The sequence below is a fragment of the Bombina bombina genome, chromosome 4 (genome assembly GCF_027579735.1).
Source record: "Bombina bombina isolate aBomBom1 chromosome 4, aBomBom1.pri, whole genome shotgun sequence".
Taxonomy (NCBI): domain Eukaryota; kingdom Metazoa; phylum Chordata; class Amphibia; order Anura; family Bombinatoridae; genus Bombina; species Bombina bombina.
This window is the reverse complement of record NC_069502.1, coordinates 970,576,587-970,600,792: the sequence shown is the minus strand read 5'-3', so window position 1 is coordinate 970,600,792 and position 24,206 is coordinate 970,576,587. Positions and strand designations below refer to the sequence as shown.

At 39.2% G+C, this 24,206-nt stretch overlaps 1 protein-coding gene across 1 annotated transcript in view; it reads right to left on the bottom strand.

Annotated features, from left to right (window-relative positions):
- CFAP61 (cilia and flagella associated protein 61) overlaps positions 1–24,206 on the bottom strand; it is an 854,500-nt gene that overhangs the window by 784,287 nt on the left and 46,007 nt on the right. The window contains exons 4-6 of the mRNA XM_053712009.1: positions 17,548–17,615; positions 16,086–16,212; positions 396–528 (exon numbers count right to left, since the gene is read on the bottom strand). Of these exons, the coding sequence (XP_053567984.1) occupies positions 396–528; positions 16,086–16,212; positions 17,548–17,615 (328 nt within the window). The remainder of the gene's footprint in view (positions 1–395; positions 529–16,085; positions 16,213–17,547; positions 17,616–24,206) is intronic.

Genomic DNA, 24,206 nt, shown 5'->3' with positions numbered 1-24,206 from the left:
CTACACTATTAATTATAATGTTTTACTTCAGGTCTTAAAAGCACTACATTTTATAGCTGTATTTTGGACTTTGTTCAAGCTCAACACTGCCAGGGGCAGCTTTGCACTACTGGGAGCTAGCTGAACACATCTGGTGAGCCAATGACAAAAAGACATATGAGCTCAGCCACTAATCACCAGCTAGCTCCCAGTAGTGCATTCTTGCTCCTGAGCCTACTTAGTTATGCTTTTCAACAAATTTACCAAAATAACTAAGTACATCTGACAACAGAAGCGAAAAGTCTCTTAAAATATCATGCTCTGTCTGAACCATGGAAGTTTAGATTTTGACTTTCATGTCCCTTTAACATGTAATATATACATATATGTACTCTCCCTTTCCCCTCCAAACCTACCTCACAGACAACAGCATGGTTCTCCTCGTCCTGAGCTTCAATCAACTCTGCCAGAAAATATTCCCCATATGTGGAGTTTAGGGTGTCATTATACTGCGTGAAAATCGGCATTAGGTCACTATAGTCTTCCACTCTGGAAAAATAAATGAGAAAGCTCTTACATAAAAACCATAGGCTATTTCTGATCTTCACTATAGAAAGAAAAGTCACTGCATATTCCAATTATTTGTCAACAGAAAAAACATAATTTATGCTTACCTGATAAATTTATTTCTCTTGTAGTGTATCCAGTCCACGGATCATCCATTACTTGTGGGATATTCTCCTTCCCAACAGGAGGTTGCAAGAGGATCACCCACAGCAGAGCTGCTATATAGCTCCTCCCCTCACTGCCATATCCAGTCATTCGACCGAAACAAGCCGAGAAAGGAGAAACCATAGGGTGCAGTGGTGACTGTAGTTTAACTAAAATTTTGACCTGCCTTAAAAGCACAGGGCGGGCCGTGGACTGGATACACTACAAGAGAAATAAATTTATCAGGTAAGCATAAATTATGTTTTCTCTTGTTAAGTGTATCCAGTCCACGGATCATCCATTACTTGTGGGATACCAATACCAAAGCTAAAGTACACGGATGATGGGAGGGACAAGGCAGGAACAGAGGCCTCATTTTTAAAGGCCCAGGTGGAAGCCACAGCTCTAGTAGAATGAGCTGTAATCCTTTCAGGAGGCTGCTGTCCAGCAGTCTCATAGGCTAAACGGATTATACTCCGAAGCCAAAAAGAAAGAGAGGTTGCCGAGGCCTTTTGACCTCTCCTCTGTCCAGAGTAAACAACAAACAGGTTAGATGTTTGACGAAAATCTTTAGTAGCCTGTAAGTAAAACTTCAAGGCACGGACTACGTCTAGATTATGCAAAAGACGTTCCTTCTTTGAAGAAATTTTAGGACATAATGATGGAACAACAATCTCTTGATTGATATTCTTGTTAGAAACCACCTTAGGTAAAAACCCAGGTCTTGTACGCAGAACTACTTTATCTGAATGAAAGATCAGATAAGGAGAATCACAATGTAAAGCAGATAACTCCAAGACTCTTCGAGCCGAGGAAATAGCCATGAGAAAAAGAACTTTCCATGATAGAAGTTTGATATCAATAGAATGAAGGGGTTCAAACGGAACCCCTTGAAGAACTTTAAGAACCAAGTTTAAGCTCCATGGAGGAGCAACAGGTTTAAACACAGACTTAATTCTAACTAAAGCCTGACAAAATGCCTGAACGTCTGGAACTTATGCCAGACGCTTGTGTAAAAGAATAGACAGAGCAGAAATCTGTCCCTTTAAAGAACTAGCTGATAATCCTTTGTCCAAACCCTCTTGGAGGAAGGACAATATCCTAGGAATCCTAACCCTACTCCATGAGTAATTCTTGGATTCACACCAATGAAGATATTTACGCCATATCTTGTGGTAAATTTTCTTGGTGACAGGCTTTTGTGCCTGTATTAAGGTATCAATTACTGACTTGGAGAAGCCACGCTTTGATAGGATCAAGCGTTCAATCTCCATGCAGTCAGTCTCAGAGAAAGTAGATTCGGATGATTGAAAGGACCTTGTATTAGAAGGTCTTGTCTCAGAGGCAGAGTCCATGGTGGAAAGGATGACATGTCCACTAGGTCTGCATACCAGGTCCTGCGTGGCCACGCAGGCGCTATCAATATCACCGATGCTCTCTCCTGTTTGCTTTTGGCAATCAGACGAGGGAGCAGAGGAAACGGTGGAAACACATAAGCCAGGTTGAAGAACCAAGGCGCTGCTAGAGCATCTATCAGTGCCGCTTCTGGGTCCCTAGACCTGGATCCGTAACAAGGAGCATAACTTCCCCCTCAACAGACCCCTCTGGTGACAATTCTTTTATAGATAAAGACTGATCTTTACTGTTTAAGGTGAAATCAATACATTTAGTACACATTCTCCTATGGGGCTCCACCATGGCTTTTAAACATAATGAACAAGTAGTATCCTCTGTTTCAGACATGTTTTTACAGACTAGCAATGAGACTAGCAAGCTTGGAAAACACTTTAAACCAAGTTAACAAGCAATATAAAAAACGTTACTGTGCCTTTAAGAGAAACAAATTTTGACAAAATTTGAAATAACAGTGAAAAAAGGCAGTTACACTAACAAAATTTTTACAGTGTATGTAACAAGTTAGCAGAGCATTGCACCCACTTGCAAATGGATGACTAACCCCTTAATACCAAAAACGGAATAATAAATGACAAAAACGTTTTTAAACACAGTCACAACTGCCACAGGTCTACTGTGGTTGTTACCCTCCTCAAACACGACTTTTGAAGCCTTTTGAGCCCTTCAGAGATGTCCTGTATCATGCAGAAGGAAGCTGAGTGTCTCTGTCTGTAATTCTAGCTGCACAGAAAAGCTCTAAAATAGGCCCCTCCCACTCATATTACAACAGTGGAAAGCCTCAGGAAACTGTTTCTAGGCAAAAATCAAGCCAGCCATGTGGAAAAAAAAACTAGGCCCCAATAAGTTTTTGTCACCAAACATATATAAAAACGATTAACATGCCAGCAAACGTTTTTATATTACACTTTTATAAGAGTATGTATCTCTGTTAATAAGCCTGATACCAGTCGCTATTAAATCACTGCATTTAGGCTTAACTTACATTAATCCGGTATCAGCAGCATTTTTCTAGCAAATTCCATCCCTAGAAATATGTTAACTGCACATACCTTATTGCAGGAAAACCTGCACGCCATTCCACCTCTGAAGTTACCTCACTCCTCAGAATATGTGAGAACGGCAGTGGATCTTAGTTACTTCTGCTAAGATCATAGAAATCACAGGCAGATTCTTCTTCTAATGCTGCCTGAGATAAAACAGTACACTCCGGTACCATTTAAAAATAACAAACTTTTGATTGAAGTTAAAAAACTAACTATAATACACCACTCTCCTCTTACTACCTCCATCTTTGTTGAGAATTGCAAGAGAATGACTGGATATGGCAGTGAGGGGAGGAGCTATATAGCAGCTCTGCTGTGGGTGATCCTCTTGCAACTTCCTGTTGGGAAGGAGAATATCCCACAAGTAATGGATGATCCGTGGACTGGATACACTTAACAAGAGAAAAAACCACATGGGAAGTTATCTCTAATACTTGGTATTACAGTATAAAGAGACAAAAAACCCAATATTTTTATTTCATGACTCTGATAGAACATTACATTTTAAACAACTTTCCAATCTACTTCTATTATCAAATTGTCTTTGTTTTCTTGTCATGCTTTGTGGAAAAGCAGGAAGGTAAGTTCAGGAGTGTGCACGTGTGTGCAGCACTATATGGCAACAGTTTTGTAACAATGTTATACATTTGCAAGAGCACTAGATGGCAGCACTACTTCCTGTCATGTAGTGCTTCAGACACGTGCCCGGTACCAATCTAGATATCTCTTCAACAAAGAATAACAATAGAACAAAGCAAATTTGATAATAGAAGTAAATTGGAAACTTTTCTTTTTTATTGTATTCTCTTCTATCTGAATCATGACAGAAAAATGTTGGATCTCATGTCGCTTTAAGTTTCCTTTTTGCGTTATTTTATGATTACTATAATATTCTTTATTGTACATAGCACCAACAGATTATGCAGATGGTCAATGAAATGTTCTTATAAAAATAAAAAGCACAGGAATAATAGGTAACAGACAAAACGGGATGTTTGTGGGGTTCCCAAGGGCTTTGTTGTAAAGACAAGATCATGATTGAAATGAATTGATATGATTCGCCTATCCTTCCGAACGTATCGCTAGTGGGCACTCCTGCCATTATTAATTCTTTTTAACCCAATACCTGAAATCTCGTACATGAATCGAGAACCAATTCCTATGGGATCTAAACAATTACATCTGCAACAACTTCGGAAACAGGTTTAATGTAAGTGTAGAATACTTGTGTTTTCTATAACAATACAGACACAAGTAGAGTTCCGGGGGCAAGATTAGGATTTATCCCCACACCTCAGCCAAGGATGCAGAATACATAAAAACACTATAGAAACATAGGCCTAGATTTGGAGTTTTGTCGGTAACGACCCGAAAAACTAACGCCGGCTTTTTTCTGGCCGCACCATAAAAATAACTCTGGTATCGAGAGTCCACATAAAGGCTGCGTTAGGCTCCAAAAAAGGAGCGTAGAGCATTTTTAACGCAGCTTCAACTCTCGATACCAGAGTTGCTTACGGACGCGGCCAGCCTCAAAAATGTGCTCGTGCACGATTCCCCCATAGGAAACAATGGGGCTGTTTGACCTGCAAAAAAGCCGCGTTCAGCTCCTAACGCAGCCCCATTGTTTGCTATGCGGTAACCCTTCCTACGTCTGCACTTAACACTCTAACATGTACCCCGAGTCTAAACACCCCTAACCTTACACTTATTAACCCCTAATCTGCCGCCCCCGCTATCGCTGACCCCTGCATATTATTATTAACCCCTAATCTGCCGCTCCGTAAACCGCCGCTACTTACATTATCCCTATGTACCCCTAATCTGCTGCCCCTAACACCGCCGACCCCTATATTATATTTATTAACCCCTAATCTGCCCCCCACAACGTCGCCTCCACCTGCCTACACTTATTAACCCCTAATCTGCCGACCGGACCTGAGCGCTACTATAATAAAGTTATTAATCCCTAATCCGCCTCACTAACCCTATCATAAATAGTATTAACCCCTAATCTGCCCTCCCTAACATCGCCGACACCTAACTTCAATTATTAACCCCTAATCTGCCGACCGAATCTCGCCGCTATTCTAATAAATGTATTAACCCCTAAAGCTAAGTCTAACCCTAATACTAACACCCCCCTAAGTTAAATATAATTTAAATCTAACGAAATTAATTAACTCTTATTAAATAAATTATTCCAATTTAAAGCTAAATACTTACCTGTAAAATAAATCCTAATATAGCTACAATATAAATTATAATTATATTATAGCTATTTTAGGATTTATATTTATTTTACAGGTAACTTTGTATTTATTTTAACCAGGTACAATAGCTATTAAATAGTTAAGAACTATTTAATAGCTAAAATAGTTAAAATAATTACAAATTTACCTGTAAAAGAAATCCTAACCTAAGTTACAAATAAACCTAACACTAGACTATCAATAAATTAATTAAATAAACTACCTACAATTACCCTAACACTACACTATCAATAAATTAATTAAATACAATTGCTACAAATAAATACAATTAAATAAACTAGCTAAAGTACAAAAAATAAAAAAGAACTAAGTTACAAAAAATAAAAAAATATTTACAAACATAAGAAAAATATTACAACAATTTTAAACTAATTACACCTACTCTAAGCCCCCTAATAAAATAACAAAGCCCCCCAAAATAAAAAAATGCCCTACCCTATTCTAAATTACTAAAGTTCAAAGCTCTTTTACCTTACCAGCCCTGAACAGGGCCCATTGAGGGGCATGCCCCAAGAAATACAGCTCTTTTGCCTGTAAAAAAAAACATACAATACCCAAGCCCCCCAACATTACAACCCACCACCCACATACCCCTAATCTAACCCAAACCCCCCTTAAATAAACCTAACACTAAGCCCCTGAAGATCATCCTACCTTGTCTTCACCATACCAGGTTCACCGATCGGTCCAGAAGAGCTCCTCCGATGTCCTGATCCAAGCCCAAGCGGGGGGCTGAAGAGGTCCATGATCCAGCTGAAGTCTTCATCCAAGCGGGCCAGAAGAGGTCTTCCATCCGATTGAAGTCTTCATCCAAGCGGCATCCATCCGGAGCGAAGCGGCAGCATCCTGAAGACCTCCACCGCGGAACATCCATCCTGGCCGACGACTGAACGACGAATGACGGTTCCTTTAAATGACGTCATCCAAGATGGCGTCCCTCGAATTCCGATTGGCTGATAGGATTCTATCAGCCAATCGGAATTAAGGTAGGAATATTCTGATTGGCTGATGGAATCAGCCAATCAGAATCAAGTTCAATCCGATTGGCTGATCGGAACAGCCAATAGAATGCGAGCTCAATCTGATTGGTTTTGTCTCACTTCAGAAACGACTCTAAATACCGGAGTTAGAAAAATCCCATTGAAAAGATAGGATACGCAATTTACGTAAGGGGATCTGCGGTATGGAAAAGTCGCGGCTGGAAAGTGAGCGTTAGACCCTATTTTGAGTGACTCCAAATACCGGCGGTAGCCTAAAACCAGCGTTAGGAGCCTCTAACGCTGGTTTTCACGGCTAACGCCAAACTCTAAATCTAGGCCATAGTTTGTGGATAGCCTTATGCTTGTGCCGGGCATTTATGTAGTCCCACAGTGTTTGTCATTACTACCTCTAATGGAAGTTTATTCCATGAATGAATCACCCTTTCTGTAAAGAAGCAAAGTAGTCCTGAATCTACTACCCTTCAGCTTGAGATCATGACCCCTTCCTCTTGAATTTTTGTATATGAAAAATATTAACAGCCTTAGCTTTACTAAGCCCATTAATATACTTGATAGTTGCTATCATATCACATCTTTCCCTTCTCTCCTCTAAGCTGTACATATTTAGGTCATTGAGCCTCTCCTGGTACGTATTTAATTTTTAGACTGTGTGCTATTGCCCTTGTGAAATATCTTGTTTGGTCTCATTCATTATTTTTTTTTTACTTTTTCAAAGTTTCTTTTGAGCATATGTTAGAGTGCGCTGCTTTATAGAGGGTGTTCTAATCTCAGAGGTCTTCAAGGCGATTTTGTTTGTGATGTTGTATCCTTGACAGTGGTATTAGTTCTATGTGTCTGTAAGTGAACGGTTACGGCTGCTCCACTGATTGTAAAAAGAACTCAACTTCGATGAGCGGCGGATACAAATCTGTGTAAAATCCGAAGTTTTAAATGTTGCAGCTATTTTTTTCTTCGAGATGCTGGTAGTCACAAACTAGTTTTATTGCATCTACACCCTTGTATAGAAGCTCAGACACCTTCTATTTCTAAACTAACCAATACATTTTAAAGAGCTGCTACTTGAATCAGTTAAAGGGACAGTATACACCTTAAGATTTTTATATAAAATGTTTATTTCTGCATAATGAAATAATTTTGAAAAATATACCCATTATTTATTATGCCTTTTGTCATGTCATTTAGCTCTGAATATTGAACAATATCTCATTCTCAGACTTTGAAATGCATCCTGCAGACTAAAGGCTAACTCTACTACATATACGTCCCTAATTGGCTTTTTCAGATAGGAGCTGCAAAACAATGCATTTGACACTTTCTATATGACAGTGGCTTGTCTTATTGTCTGTGGACTAAACCTCAGATTGGCTCCTCCAAATAAGGCAAATGGTGGGCGGAGTTAGGCTATTAAAAATGCATTAAAAAGGATATGTTATTCTATAGCAGTGTTTCTCAACCGCGGTCCTCAAGTACCCTCAACAGGCCAGGTTTTCATTATAGTTGAACGAGAGCACAGGTGAAAATCATCTGATCAGTAACCATGGTTACTAACCTGCTCTCAGCCATCAGCTGATTATTTCACCTGTGCTCTAGTTCAGCTATAATAAAAACCTGGCCTGTTAGCGGTACTTGAGGACAGTGGTTGAGAAACGCTGTTTTATAGCAGCGTAACAGAAATGTCTTCTAATTACATGAGAACGATGCAAGTTTGATAATAGAAGTGAATTGGAAACTTCTTTTTTTTTATTGTATTCTCTATCAGAATAATGAAAGAAAAAATGTGGGTTTCATGTCCCTTTAAACCTATAAGAAACAAGCGTATTATAAGCTTTTTTTTAAAGGGGTTTTGCCGGGGGGGGTTCACAGAAGAAGCAAAATATGAGGGAGTCATTATCAATAGCTCCCATGTTTTACATGTTTGGTTCCTCATATTTTGCTTCTTCTGTGATTCACAGAAGAAGCAAAATATGAGGAACCAAACATGTAAAACATGGGAGCTATTGATAATGACTCCCTAAAGTATTTTGCTTCTTCTGTGAACCCCCCCCCCCTCCGGCAAAACCCCTTTAAAAAAAAGCTTATAATACGCTTGTTTCTTATAGGTTTAAAGGGACATGAAACCCACATTTTTTCTTTCATTACAGAAAGCAAAATATGAGGAACCAAACATGTAAAACATGGGAGCTATTGATAATGACTCCCTAAAGTATTAGAACTGTTTTTTTGGAGGGGTTCCCACTATTATGACGTGTTATATTTACAATTTAATATCATTTTAAATAATTGTATCATTTATATTTTCTAAATGTCTAAAAACATAACTGCAATAATAAATATACATTCTGGTGTCCGTGTTTAATTTATTTTCAAGATTCATAGTTTAAAATTGTGGTGTGTACAATATTTTTAATGCGCTATTAAACCAGGAAATGATTTACACTGAATCAGAAGTACACAGAAGATATGCAGTTCAAAATAGGCCAAAATGGGTTTCCAACAAGTTAATTAAAGCAATAGAAAGGTCAAACCTTATATGTGCATGGGTGCATTTCATTCTAAAATAGAAGTGTTTTTGTAGTATACTTCTATGAGCAAAAATGCTTCTAGTAAAAGTTATTACTGTTTTTCAGTGGCATACGCACATATGCTGTGAGGGCTCGTGCACCAGTATTCAAGCTCATACAAGCTGATTCTCTGAGAACACTCATGCACATTTCAGTTTTGAGCTTTATATCCCTTTAAAGGACTTTAACGCAATTTAAGTCAATTTGTTTATTATATATATACTTATTTATTTTTAAACTGTCTTTTTATTTATATATATATATATATATATATTTATAGGTATAAATATATATTGTACCAAATTAGCTTTTTCTTTGACAGTATTACATTTACAAGCGCACATCTGGTAGCGGCAGCAAGATCCGACACAACTTCCTTGTCAGAATCTGCTCCCTCTGAGTGCGCATGTTGCTGATTGACATAATCGCATTCCACACATTCCTATTTAACATGTGTGGAGTGCAATTACGTCAGATAGAGCATGCACACTCAGAGGGAGCAGATTCTGACAAAGGAGCAGAATCTGATAGAACACCGGCTCCTTAGCTCAGATTCCTGCTTTTTTAATAAAAATACTAAGAGATCGAAAAAGAATTGATAGTAGGAGTGTAAATAAGAAAGTTGTTTAAAATTGCATGCTCTATCTGAATCATGAAAGAAAAAATTTGGGTTTAGTATCACTTTAAACTAAAAAAAAAATCTAATCCTTCATAACATATTTAATTACAGCGCTGGTCGTTAAGGGGTTAAAGGGACATGAAACCAAATTTTCTTTCTTTCATGATTAATATACAGGGAGTGCAGAATTATTAGGCAAATGAGTATTTTGACCACATCATCCTCTTTATGCATGTTGTCTTACTCCAAGCTGTATAGGCTCGAAAGCCTACTACCAATTAAGCATATTAGGTGATGTGCATCTCTGTAATGAGAAGGGGTGTGGTCTAATGACATCAACACCCTATATCAGGTGTGCATAATTATTAGGCAACTTCCTTTCCTTTGGCAAAATGGGTCAAAAGAAGGACTTGACAGGCTCAGAAAAGTCAAAAATAGTGAGATATCTTGCAGAGGGATGTAGCACTCTTAAAATTGCAAAGCTTCTGAAGCGTGATCATCGAACAATCAAGCGTTTCATTCAAAATAGTCAACAGGGTTGCAAGAAGCGTGTGGAAAAACCAAGGCGCAAAATAACTGCCCATGAACTGAGAAAAGTCAAGCGTGCAGCTGCCAAGATGCCACTTGCCACCAGTTTGGCCATATTTCAGAGCTGCAACATCACTGGAGTGCCCAAAAGCACAAGGTGTGCAATACTCAGAGACATGGCCAAGGTAAGAAAGGCTGAAAGACGACCACCACTGAACAAGACACACAAGCTGAAACGTCAAGACTGGGCCAAGAAATATCTCAAGATATGGATGGGCCCGTGGCTGGATTGGTAAAGGGCAGAGAGCTCCAGTCCGACTCAGACGCCAGCAAGGTGGAGGTGGAGTACTGGTTTGGGCTGGTATCATCAAAGATGAGCTTGTGGGGCCTTTTCGGGTTGAGGATGGAGTCAAGCTCAACTCCCAGTCCTACTGCCAGTTTCTGGAAGACACCTTCTTCAAGCAGTGGTACAGGAAGAAGTCTGCATCCTTCAAGAAAAACATGATTTTCATGCAGGACAATGCTCCATCACACGCGTCCAAGTACTCCACAGCGTGGCTGGCAAGAAAGGGTATAAAAGAAGAAAATCTAATGACATGGCCTCCTTGTTCACCTGATCTGAACCGCATTGAGAACCTGTGGTCCATCATCAAATGTGAGATTTACAAGGAGGGAAAACAGTACACCTCTATGAACAGTGTCTGGGAGGCTGTGGTTGCTGCTGCACGCAATGTTGATGGTGAACAGATCAAAACACTGACAGAATCCATGGATGGCAGGCTTTTGAGTGTCCTTGGAAAGAAAGGTGGCTATATTGGTCACTGATTTGTTTTTGTTTTGTTTTTGAATGTCAGAAATGTATATTTGTGAATGTTGAGATGTTATATTGGTTTCACTGGTAAAAATAAATAATTGAAATGGGTATATATTTGTTTTTTGTTAAGTTGCCTAATAATTATGCACAGTAATAGTCACCTGCACACACAGATATCCCCCTAAAATAGCTATAACTAAAAACAAACTAAAAACTACTTCCAAAACTATTCAGCTTTGATATTAATGAGTTTTTTGGGTTCATTGAGAACATGGTTGTTGTTCAATAATAAAATTAATCCTCAAAAATACAACTTGCCTAATAATTCTGCACTCCCTGTAGAAAAACAAAGTGTATGCTTACCTGATAAATGTCTTTCTTTCTGGACATGGAGAGTCCACAACATCATTCCAATTACTAGTGGGATATTGAACTCCTGCCCAGTAGGAGGCAAAGAGCACCCCAGCAAAGCTGTTAAGTGTAACACAAGGGTATAGAGTTGCCTGAGGTTTATAAAAAAAAAACCTGCCGAATTATAATAAAAAAAAGAGGGCGGGTTCATGGACTCTCCATGTCGGGAAAGAAATAAATTTATCAGGTAAGCATAAATTTTATTTTCTTTCCTATGACATGGAGAGTCCTAAACAGAAGGCACCACCGCTTGAAGAACCTTTCTCCCAAAAGAAGCCTCAGTCGAGGCAAAAGTATCAAATTTATAGAATTTGGAAAAAGTATGCAAAGAGGACCATGTAGCCGCCTTGCAAATCTGTTCCACAGAAGCTTCATTTTTGAAAGCCTAAGAAGAGGAGACAGCCCAAGTGGAATGAGCTGTAATTCTGTCAGGAGGCTGCTGTCCAGCAGTCTCATAAGCCAAACGAATCATACTTCTTAATCAGAGGGAAAGAGAAGTAGAAGTGGAAAACAACAAACAGGAAGAAGATTGACGAAAATCTTTGGTTGTTTGCAGATAAAATTTTAGAGCATGCACAACATCCAAGATATGCGAAATACGTTCCTTATGAGAAGAAGTTACTACAATTTCTTGATTAATATTTTAATCCAACACCACACCTTAGGGAGAAACCCCAATTTAGCACGAAGGACCGCCTTATCTGCATGAAAGATATGATACAGGGAATCACACTGCAGAGCTGAAAGCTCAGAAACTGTGAAATTGTGAAATGGCAAGGAGAAACAAAACCTTTCAAGCCAACAATTTGATATCAACAACATGCATCAGCTCAAACGGAGCCTGTTCCAAAACCTTCAGAACTAAATTATGGCTCCAAGGAGGAGCAACAGGTTTAAACACAGGCCTGATTCTGACCAGGGCCTGTACAAAAGATTGAACATCTCGTAAGTCTGCCAGACATTTGTGCAAAAGGATAGACAATGCAGAAATCTGACCCTTCAGAGTACTGACTGACAAACCTTTCTCCAGGCCATCCTAAAGAAAAGATAAAATACGAAAGATCTTCACCCGGCTCCAGGAAAAACCTTTACATTTTCACCAATTAAGGTATTTACGCCATACCTTATGGTAAATCTTGCGAGGTTTGTGAGTCTGAAGCATAGTATCAATGACTGCTTCCAAAAAAACATGTCTAGACAGAACTAGGCGTTCAATCTCCAAGCAGTCAGCTTCAGAAAATACAAGTTTGGATGGAGGAAATGACTCTGAATTAGAAGGTCCTTCCTAAGCGGTAACCTCCAAGGAGGTAGGGAAGACATCCTTACCAGTTCCGTGAACCAGATCCTGCGAGGCCATGCAAGAGCTATTAGGATTACTAATGCTCTCTCCTGTTTGATACGAGCAATGACTCGTGGAAGGAGAGCAAATGGAGGAAACAGATATGCCAGAGAGAACATCCAAGGAACCGCTAGAGCATCTATCAGAACGGGACGCCATCAGATCCAACTCTGGAACCCCCATCTGAGGGTTATCTGAGAGAACACTTCAGGATGGAGAGCCCAATCCCCAAGATGAAAGGTCTGTCTGCTGACAACCACGTACAAGAGAACTAAACGTTTGTCTGAGGCTTCTACCGTTACCGGAATGAGTATCCCACTAGTTAGAGGATATGAATAATCTGACATCTTAGCTCCCAGTCTAATTATCTGCATGTTGGCATCACAAATAAAGGTATAGGGCTTTGATCCTATCTTGGATCTCCTCTACTGTAGTTTCCTCTGAAATAAGATCAGACAAGGCATTGCACCAATAAGATGCTGCTCCTGCAACCAGGGCAATACTCGCGGCAGGTTGCCACTGTAATCCTTGATGTATGTACATCTTTTTTTAAGTAAGCCTCTAGGTTCTTATCCATTGGATCCTTAAAAGAGCAACTATCCTTTATAGGAATGGTAGTTCTCTTAGCCAGAGTAGAAATAGCTCCTTCTACTTTAGGCACCGTGTGCCATGATTCACGAATAGAGTCAGCGACAGGAAACATCTTTTTAAAAACAGGGGAAGAGGAAAAGGGAACCACTGGCTTATCCCATTCCTGAGATATAATTTCAGACATCTTCCTTGGAAGAGGAAAAACCTCCTCAGAAGACGGAGAATCATAAACTCTATCCAGTTTAGAAGACTTTGTGGAGTTGACAGCAACCGAAGGTTCAGAGTCGTCCAAAGTAGCTAGAAGCTTAAATCTAAAAATTACCTCTTCAGATTCTGAAGATTTTTCTGCTAAAGTGTCAGAGTCTGAGATTTCACCTTCCGAAGCTAATGAAGTATTTTCCTCATCAGACAATTGAGAAAGGTTGACTAATGCAGACTTAGAGGGGTCAGAATCCTTACTAGCAGGCAAACGTTTAGATTTCCTTTTTACGCTTACCCGAGGAAGGGAAAGCAAACAAAGCTGCCGATACTGCAGAAGTAATCTGAGCGGCAAAAATCCCCAGGTAAATAAACACCCCCAGGAAGTTGTAAAGAAACAGTAGGCACAGAATGAGAAACAACTAAAGCTTGGTACGTTTGACGAGAAATCTGATGCATGACACGCACAGCAGTATCCTGAGAGACACTTGGCTCAGAAGGGAGTAATTTATCCTTAAATTTTTAAAATCTTAGCTAAACATGAGGAACAAAATTGCATAGGCAAAATAATCAACATTTATTCATAGAGATGGATTGATCTATATGAGTCTATAGCTATCAAAATTAATTCCCACTTACATTTTTTTAATGAGAAACAAAGTAAATTTAAAGACCCTTAAAAATAAACAAAATGATAGGCTTTGAATACTAACTTGAGGCAAGCAATTTATATCAAAAAGGCTCTAATACCCAACCACGTACAAGAGAACTAAACGTTTGTCTGAGGCTTCTACCGTTACCGGAATGAGTATCCCACTAGTTAGAGGATATGAATAATCTGAGTAGCCTCTCCAGCAGAGATCGGTACTTCTAAAGCACTCCAATTAGCAAAGTCTGATGTCGGCACATCCACAACGCTCCGCTCCGTAGACAGGAGAAAATGGAAGTCACGTGACCGGACAATAATTAACTGCGACACAGCTTAAAAGCATGCATTAAGAAAAAAAAAATGGCCAAATAAAATATTAAGAAAAAAAAACGGCCAAATAAAATATTAAGAAAAAAAAACGGCCAAATAAAATACCCTATGCACAGTAAAAGTATTTGACACACATAAATAAAGAAGAGCCAAATATGATATAAAAGGACCCCTTTGGCAATAATTAAGGGAAATGTCATTAATGAAACACCCCCTTAAGTCTCTCAAACTCTCATTTATAAAGTGCCTGCAAATTGACTGAGTTAAGAAGTCACTAGCTTCTCTATAGTCAAAAAAAAGTTGCCCCCAAATGTATCCTAGACTTGAAAGGATAACTAAGTCCAAAAATATGTCCACTTGAGGTGTTAACCTCAAATGTGCTGTCCTTCAGTACCTAGAAGGCAAAAGCACTTACCTGTGGATCCAGCTGCAGGGCAGATAACAGTTACTGAGGTGTGGCAGCAGGTACTTCTCTCCCTGTCATGGACCTGTAGTAAAAGAAAGAACAGAGTGACCAACTCTGGCTTTCTGCAAAGGGGTAGCAAAGATGTTAGAAGTAAAGCAAAGACTACCTCGCCGCCTTCTAACTGCTAAAAGCCGCCACTACTCTTACTAAAGAGATTGACATGGACACAGCTAGACCCCAATCCTGCAGGGAAAAGTATCCATAAAAGGATTAAATATCTTCAGACACCAACTCTGCACATCCTCCATTGTCAAAGGCAAAGAGAATGACTGTTGATTATGGGTAAAGGAAGGTACACTTAACAGCTTTGCTGGGGTGATCTTTGCCTCCTCTTGTTGGAATGATGTTGTGGACTCTCCATGTCATAGCAAAGAAATACAATTTAAAAAAAAGTTTCCAATTTTCTTAGAATATCAAATTTGCTTTGTTCCCTTGTTATTCTTTGTTGAAGAGATATCTAGATAGGTAGCGTGCACATGTCTGGGGCACTGCATGACAGGAAATAGTGCAGCCATCTTGTGCTCTTGCTAAAATATAACATTGCTGCAAAACTGCTACCAAATAAATAGTGCTGAAGACACGTGCATACTCCTGAAGTTACTTTCCTTCTTTTCAACAAAGTATGACAAGAAAACAGAGACATTTTGATAATAGAAGTCAATTGGAAAGTTGTTTAAAAGTGTATGTTCTATATGAATCATGAAAGAAAGATTTTGGGGTTTATTTCCCTTTAACTACTACTTATATACATCATACACACACAAAAGTAATATAATGTTCCTTACATTACCTTTCAGGCCTCCTGGGAAAATAATATTAATATAAACAAAATCTACGGCAAAAGGAAATGACATTCTCAAAAGAAGTAGCAGACACTTAAGCTAGTGGCAGAAGTGGATAAATATTTACAGTATGTAGTGACCTCTAGTGGTAAAAAAGTAGTAATGCATGTTGATTTTAATAGGAGTATGATTTTTTTAAAAAGGATTATTGCAGAATGTTGTAAATACTATATTATGACATGCTACAATATTGCTGTCAATGGCAGCAAACTATAAGACAGAAGCAAACCATCATCTTTGTTTTTATACTCATAATCTTTTTTTAAATTCTTACTGATTAAAACTGGCATAATAACAATGACTCAGAGGAGCATTACCTGGCTCTCCGGATAAACAGATGAGGGTAGAATTTGTGCCTGTGACATATGTACATAGAATAGTCATGCGCAAAAGGTGAGCTGGAAACATATCTCATAGGTTCAAAAAAAGATGCTAGTGCTGGAACTGTGGAGATACAAATTAAATGATTTAAATAACAGGCTTTGTTAATGAAAGTCAATATAAACATTTCATGATTCAGACACAGGGTACAATCAAAAAAATTACTTTCCAGCTTACTTTTATTCTCTAATATACTTTTGTTCTTTTGCTATCCTTTGTTTAAGAGCATACTTTGGTAGGCTCAAGACTGTGCTTGTGTCTCAAGCACTACATATATAACATTGTTACAAACACTGCTGACGTATAGTGCCCAAGACGTGCACACTCCTCCGTTTATCTAGGTATGCTTTTAACAAAGTATACTATAAGAATGAAGTCAATTTCATAACAGAAGTAAATCAGAACTTTTTTTTTTAAATGATATGCTCTATTGGAATTCTTAAATTTTAATTTGACTTTTATTCCAACGGTATTAAGAATAGAATATAACTGTAAAATGTGTTTTCATTCCATTCGCATTGGGTAAACACACAAAAACTGTATTAAAAAAAGTTGCCTTTATCTGGCTTTTGTGAGAGATGTTTGCATGGGTAGTTTTAGATTTCCATTGGGAAAAAAAACGCAAACATATTTTTGGAATTTTATTTAGCCAGTAGTTTTTCTTAACTATCATATTTTTATAGGATTGGATACTTTTTCTCATCTATATTTATTTTGATTGCTAATAACGTAGGGACGGACAACAAAGTTACATCACGTGAGACATACAATAGTCACTGGAGTTACGTATGTGTAGATACTAGTATTAGCAAATTACCTTCTGCTTTATCAACGTTGTATTTATGTGTTATATTTACAGAAGATAGAAAACAATATAGAATATAAAACTCATCTGTAATTGGACCATCTAATGCTTATAAAATTTACATCATGACACTTTATACTCTACTGAAAAATGTTCTAGTTGAAATGTATATAGTTTGTATTATTCTGACTTTCTTCCTCTGTATGACTTTTTGCAGAACTAATAAAAATGTATTAACAAAGCAACTGATGTGAAAGCAAACTACATGATAACTACATTGTACCGTCTGTGGTACTGTAGGATGTTCAATGAACCAGTTATAACAATTCAAGAACTATACTAAAAACATATCATATCATTTACCTTTTATAACCTTCAAATACCTGGGTGCAACCATACATGCATAGAATATCATATGATAGATGTGTTCATATTTCATAGTATTTAGATATGATTCAAATGACATTTTGCACAAAGTTTATTAAAATAGTCAACCATGCAAAAAAAAAAGCAATAGGCCCCTATATATTCTCTGGAACTGCTTGACACAAAAAGGCCACTAGCACGGAGATGAAGTGATTAGGTATATTTACCTAGAGTAGATTTCCTTGGTGTTGTAAGGCATATGAAGTATAGATCTGGAGCTGATTTATATACAGCCCTGAGAATAAAAACATAAATTGTTAGAAATCAAGATCTTTTGTTTAATTTTACTTAATCACAAAATTCATCCTTTGCGCCAGAACCCATCTAAATGTGTGTAAAACTTACTATATACCAAGCTTCAAATACTAATGAAAATCTAGATTTGTCTATCCACCTATATCTGTCTATCTAGCTATCTATCTATCTATCTATCTACAGTATCTATCTATCTTGTTGTATCTTTATTTTTGGGGTCATATTGGAGAGCCCCAAGATGCATTGGTGGCAGCTAGCCTAGTATCTGACAAAAGCAGACACCTGCACCAAAGCGAGGCTAGTAATGCAAGCGACAGCCAATTACAGCGTGTACACAGACCGCAAAAGAACTTATCCTCAGAGCAGATTATGCTTCCCTCGGTGTGGATTTTGGCCACAGTATTAACTGGGAATATGAAATGGCTGAATTAAGGTAAGTACTTGATGTTATTGAGTTGCGATTTTGATCCTCATGAACTGTTTTTAAAGACCGTTTGGCTGTATTTATCAATCAGTGACATTTGAGGGTGTTAAGAAGTAGTACTGTGAGGTCCCTCAAATGATTTTAGAAATACAAATTTATCTTGATTGCTGTTTATCTCGCTAGGAAGGACTCTGGATATGAATGATACACTACATTGCAATAAAAAGGTCTAAACAAATGCCTAAGAGTTTGTGTGATTTCTCTCCAGACCGGTGATATTTTGATCATTGGGCACTAAGGGACATTCGCTGCATTTCTAGATGTGAAGGACAAGCACAATACATTAGAGCACTGCATGACACGAGACAGCAGTGTATTTAGCATTGTGTTTTTTATACTTTCTGATTGTACTTTGAATGTTTCTGTGTAACGTTAACAAATTAAATTTAGCATTCTATTATTATTATAATTCTATGTTAAAAAATCAAAATGTATGCTTACCTGATACATTTCTTTCTTTCCGGATATGTAGAGTCCACAACGTCATTAATTACTAGTGGGAATATCACTCCTGGCCAGCAGGAGGAGGCAAAGAGCACCACAGCAAAGCTGTAAAATGTCACTCCCCTACCCATAATCCCCAGTCATTCGACAGAAGGAAAATGGAAAAAACACAAAGGAGTAGAGGTGCCTGATGTTTAGCAAAAAATAACTGTCTTAAATTTAAGGTGGGGTTGTGGACTCTCCATATCCGGAAAGAAAGAAATTTATCAGGTAAGTATAAATTTTGTTTTCTTTCCTAATATATGGAGAGTCCACGGCGCCATCAATTACTAGTGGGAACCAATACCCAAGCTAGAGGACACAGATGACTAGGGAGGGAGAACAAGACAGGCAGACCTAAAAAATAAGGCACCAACGCTTTAAGAACCTTTCTCCCAAAAGAAGCCTCAGCCGAGGCAAAAGAATCAAATTTGGAAAAAATATGCAGAGGACCAAGTTGCAGCTTTGCAAATCTGTTTCACAGAAGCTTCATTTTTGAAAGCCCAAAAAGAGGAGACGGCCATTGTGGAATGAGCCGCAATTCTCTCAGGCGGCTGCTGACCAGCAGTCTCATAAGCAAAAAGAATTATACTTCTCAACCAGAGAGAAAGAGAAGTAGCAGTAGCTTTCTGGCCTTTACACTTTCCAGAGAAACAAAATAACAGGGCAAAGGACTGGCGAAAATCCTTAGTCACTTGTAGGTAGAATTTTAGAGCACGCACAACATCCAGGTTGTGCAACAAACGTTCCTTCTGAGAAGAAGGGTTAGGACATAGAGAAGGAACAACAATTTCCTGATAAATATTTCTATCCGAAACCACTTTAGGAAGAAAACCCAACTTAGAACGAAGAACCACCTTATTTTTTCAGCATGAAAGATAAGACGAATCACGCTGCAAAGCCAAGAGTTCCGAGACTCTCCGAGCAGAAAAAATAGCAATAAGAAACAAAACATGGAGCCTTGCTGCAAAACTTTAAGAACAAGGTTAAAGCTCCAAGGAGGAGCAACAGACCAGGGCCTGACAAAAAGATTGAACATCTGGCACATCCACCAGGCGCTTGTGAAACAAAAAAGACAATGCAGAAATCTGACCCTTCAGAGAACTGACTGACAATCCCTTCTCCAGACCTTCCTGGAGAAAAGACAAAATCCTAGGAATCCTGGATTCACACCAATAGAAGTATTTACGCCATACCTTATGGTAAATCTTTCTAGAAACAGACTTGCGAGCCTGAATCATGGTCTCAATGACCTACTCAGAAAAACCACGCTTACACAGAACTAAGCGTTCAATCTCCAAGCAGTCCGCTTCAGAGAAATGAGATTTGGATGAAGGAATGGACCCTGAGTTAGAAGGTCCTTCCTCAGAAGCAACCTCCAAGGTGGAAGAGATGACATCTTCACTAGGTCTGCATACCAGATCCTGCGAGGCCATGCAGGAGCTATTAGAATTACAGATGTTCTCTCCTGTTTGATACGAGCAATAACTTGTGGAAGGAGAGCAAACGGAGGAAACAGATATGCTAGACTAAAATCCCAAGAAACCGACAGAGCATCTATCAGGGCAGCCTGCAGATCTCGACCTTGAACCGTACCTTAGAAGTTTGGCATTCTGCCAAGATGCCATCAGAGCCAACTCCAGCACCCCCCATTTGAGGGTTAACCTGGAGAACACCTCCAGATGGAGAGCCCACTCTCTGGGATGAAATGTCTGTCTGCTCAGGAAATCCGCTTCCTAGTTGTCTATTCCTGGAATGTGGATGGCAGATAAACAACAGTTGAGAGCTTCCGTTCACTGAATAATCTGAGTCACCTCCCTCATGGTTAATGAAATCAGAGTTCCTCCCTGGTGGTTGATATGAGCCATTGGGGAGATGGTGTCCATCTGGAACCTAAAATAATGGGCTACGGACAACAGAGGACAAGCCATCAGAGCACTGTAAATCGCTCTCAACTCCAAGATGTTTATGGGGAGAGCAGACTCCTCCCGAGTCCAAAGTCCCTCTGACTTTAACGAGTTCCAGACTGCTCCCCAGCCTAGCAGGCTGGCATCCGTGCTCACAATCACCCAGGAAGGTGTCCGGAAGCATGTGTCCTTAGACAGATGCTCCTGAGAAAACCACCACAGGAGAGACTGGTCTAAAGCTATCCTCCGAGACAGATCTGAATGGTTTCCGTTCCATTGTCTAAGCATGCAAAACTGCAGAACTCTCAAATGTAATCGAACAAAGGGATGATGTCCATGAAAATGACCATCAGACTGATTACCTCCATACATTGAGCCACTGATGGCTGAACAGTAGTCTGCAGAGAGAGGCAAGAGGAAAAAATATTGGATTTTCTGACCTCTGTCAGAAATATTTTCATAGATAGGGAATATATAACGGTCTGTAAGAAAAACTACCCTTGTAGCTGGAACAAGGGAACTCTTTCCAGATTCACTGCCAAGAGACACAATAGACTGAAAATGTCTGTCTATAAAGGCAAATCTCAGGAAATAAAAATGATCCCTGTGAATGGGAACATAAAGATATGAATCCTTCAGGTCTATGGTTGTCATGAACTGACCCTCTTAGACTAAAGGAAGAATGGAACTAATAATTTCCATTTTGAAGGATGGTACCCTGAACAACCTGTTGAGACACTTAAGGTCTAGAATGGGTCTAAAAGTTCCCTCTGTTTGGGAACCAGGAACAGGATTGAATAGAACCCTACACCCTGTTCCCTTAGTGGAACTGGAACTATCACCCCCAGGAAGGAAAGGCCCTGAACACAGTTCAAGAATGCCCCACTTCTTCATCTGGACTGCAAATAAACTTGAGAGCAGGAATTTGCAACTGGAAGGGAAAATGTAGAATTCAATCTTGAAACCCTGAGATACTATGTCCACAGCCCAAGGATCTGGGACATCTCGTATCCTGAAAAATAGAGAAAGACTGGCCCCTACTTGATCCGATCCCGGACCAGGGACAAACCCTTCATGCTGACTTAGACTCAGCTGCAAGTTTCTATCATTGCTTCCCCTTGTTCCAAGACGATAGGAACAGTCCAAGTCTTCTTGGAAACCCAGTTTGGAAGAGGAAGACTTTCCTTTGAAGTTACGAAAGGGACTTTGACGTCCTTAGGACTATTCTTCTTGTCTTGTGGAAGAAAAGACTCTTCTCCACCAGTAATATCAGAAATTATTTTTGCCAGACAGGGTCCAAACAAGGTCTCTCCCTTGTAAGGAAACACCAGAAGCTTGGACTTATAGGAAACATCAGCTAGCCAAGAATTATAACGCCCTGCGGGCTAGCACAGAGGGGCCAGATATTGTGGCTCCTAGATTAATAACTTGCATGGTAGCATCAGAAATAAAGGAATTGGCTAGCTTGAAAGCCTTAGTTCTGACTATGATCTCCTCCTTAAGGAGTCTCTACCAAAATAGAATCAAATAAGGCGTCGCACCAACAAGATGCCGCCTTGACAGAGAGGCAATACAAACTGCAGGTTGCCATTGAAGGCCTTGATGAACATACATCTTCTTTAAATAAGCCTCCAGCTTTTTGTCCATTGGGTCCTTAAAAAAGCAGCCATCCTCTATAGGGATCGTAGTTCTCTTAGCCAGAGTAGAAATAGCCCCTTCTACTTTAGGCAACGTGCGCCATGAATCCTTAATAGAGTCAGCAACAGGAAACATCTTATAAAAGACAGGAGACAGGGAAAAAGGTATCCCTGGCTTCTCCCATTCCTGTGAAATAATCTCTGTTGCACAGTCTGGAACAGGAAACACTTCTACAAAGGAAGGAACATCCTAGTATTTATTAAGTTTACTAGACTTCTTAGGGTTGACTACAACAGGAGTATTGGAATCGTCCAAAGTAGCTAAAACCTCCTTTATCAATACACAAAGGTGTTCAAGCTTAAATCCGAAGGTTACTTCTTCAGCATCAGAAGAAAGGAATTATACTGTTCGAATCTGATATTTCACCCTCAGAGGCTACCGACGTATCCTCCTCATCAGAAATATGAGGGGCAATCAGTGTAGCAGCAGGTGGAACAGAAACCTTAGAATCTGAATTTCTAATTTTCCTCTTGCATTTTCCCAACAAAGGAAAAACAGATAATGCTGCAGATACTGCAGAAGTTACCCGTGCAGCAAATTCTGCAAGCAAATCAACTCAACTTGGAGTCTGAGAGGAACTGCACGGCACTGCATGTGACACCAATGAGGCTTGGGAAGTCTGAGTAAAACTGTGGCATAGCCTGAACAGCATCATCTTTAGAGACATTAGGCTCAGAAATAAAAAACTTTAACTTTACTTTTTAAAGATTTATTGAAACATGAGATACAAAATTGCATAGAAATACAACCAGATTCTCTAGGCACAGCAAACATTATCTTGATAGGAAACTCCTGCTCCCTGACAAAATGATTACAAAAAATAAAAACTATTTTTAATTGTTACTGGCCCTTTAAATTTGACACTTTAATTTAGACTGTGCTGAAAGCGATATAGTTTCACCTTAACTAAGAATCTCTGCACCTCAGCATTAAACTGAGGTACCTAACTCTCCGGTATTAAGCAGCTAATCCGGATACAAATATATTATGCAATGCAAGTGTGAGGAAAACATGCAAACCGGCCACTTTCTGCTATACACAGAAAAACTGTTACAATGAAATTTGTTCTGTTTAATAAACAAAGACCAGCAGCATCAATCCGCATCTATTCAGCAAGCTTCTTACTGCACTAATACAGAATACTCTCACGGAAGCAGCCAACACCGCTCCGAAGCAGAAGAGAAAGTGCGCGCTTCCAACCCGGCTCAAAAACTAAACTAAACACTTAGTCAAATATGAGCCGTTGAAGTTACAAAAATAACCAACAGAGACAATAAAAAAACTCTGCCATGTCCCACAGAGTTAATATAATTCAAAAGACAACCAGGGACTTGCATGGTAGTACTTTACAGTAAAAACAAATGAGCCAGAATAAGGAGTTAACCCCTTCATACCCATAAAGGGAATTAACTCTAAGTCTCTTGCCACATACAATAAAAAGTGCCTGCATACTGCCTGTAGAAAAAATCCTCAACTAAGGATTCCATCTTTAGTCCCAATAATAAAAGCAGAGAGCTATTCTTTAAAAACTCTGAAGTGCAAGTCTCCTCAACTAGAAGAATAAAATGCACTTACCTGCAATTTAGCTGTCCGGCAGGGAGACAGTTTACAAGGCATGAAAGGGACACATACTTCTTACAGAGGCCTGTAGAAAAAAGAAAGAACAGAGTAAACCTACTCTGGCTTTCTATACTAGGGCAATATGTTAGGAAAACAGAGCAAGGCCCACCTCACAAGTTCCTAACTGCTTTAAAGCCACCACTACTCTACTAAAGAGATTAACGCGGACTACAGCTAGACCCAAAAATCTTGCTTGAAGCGAAAGAAATCCAATTTTCTTCAGACACCAAAACTTCACCTCCTCCATTGACAGAGGCAAAGAGAATGACTGGAGATTATGGGTGAGGGAGTGACACTTAACAGCTTTGCTGTGGTGCGCTTTGCCTCCTCCTGCTGGCCAGGAGTGATATTCCCACTAGTAATTGATGACGTCGTGGAC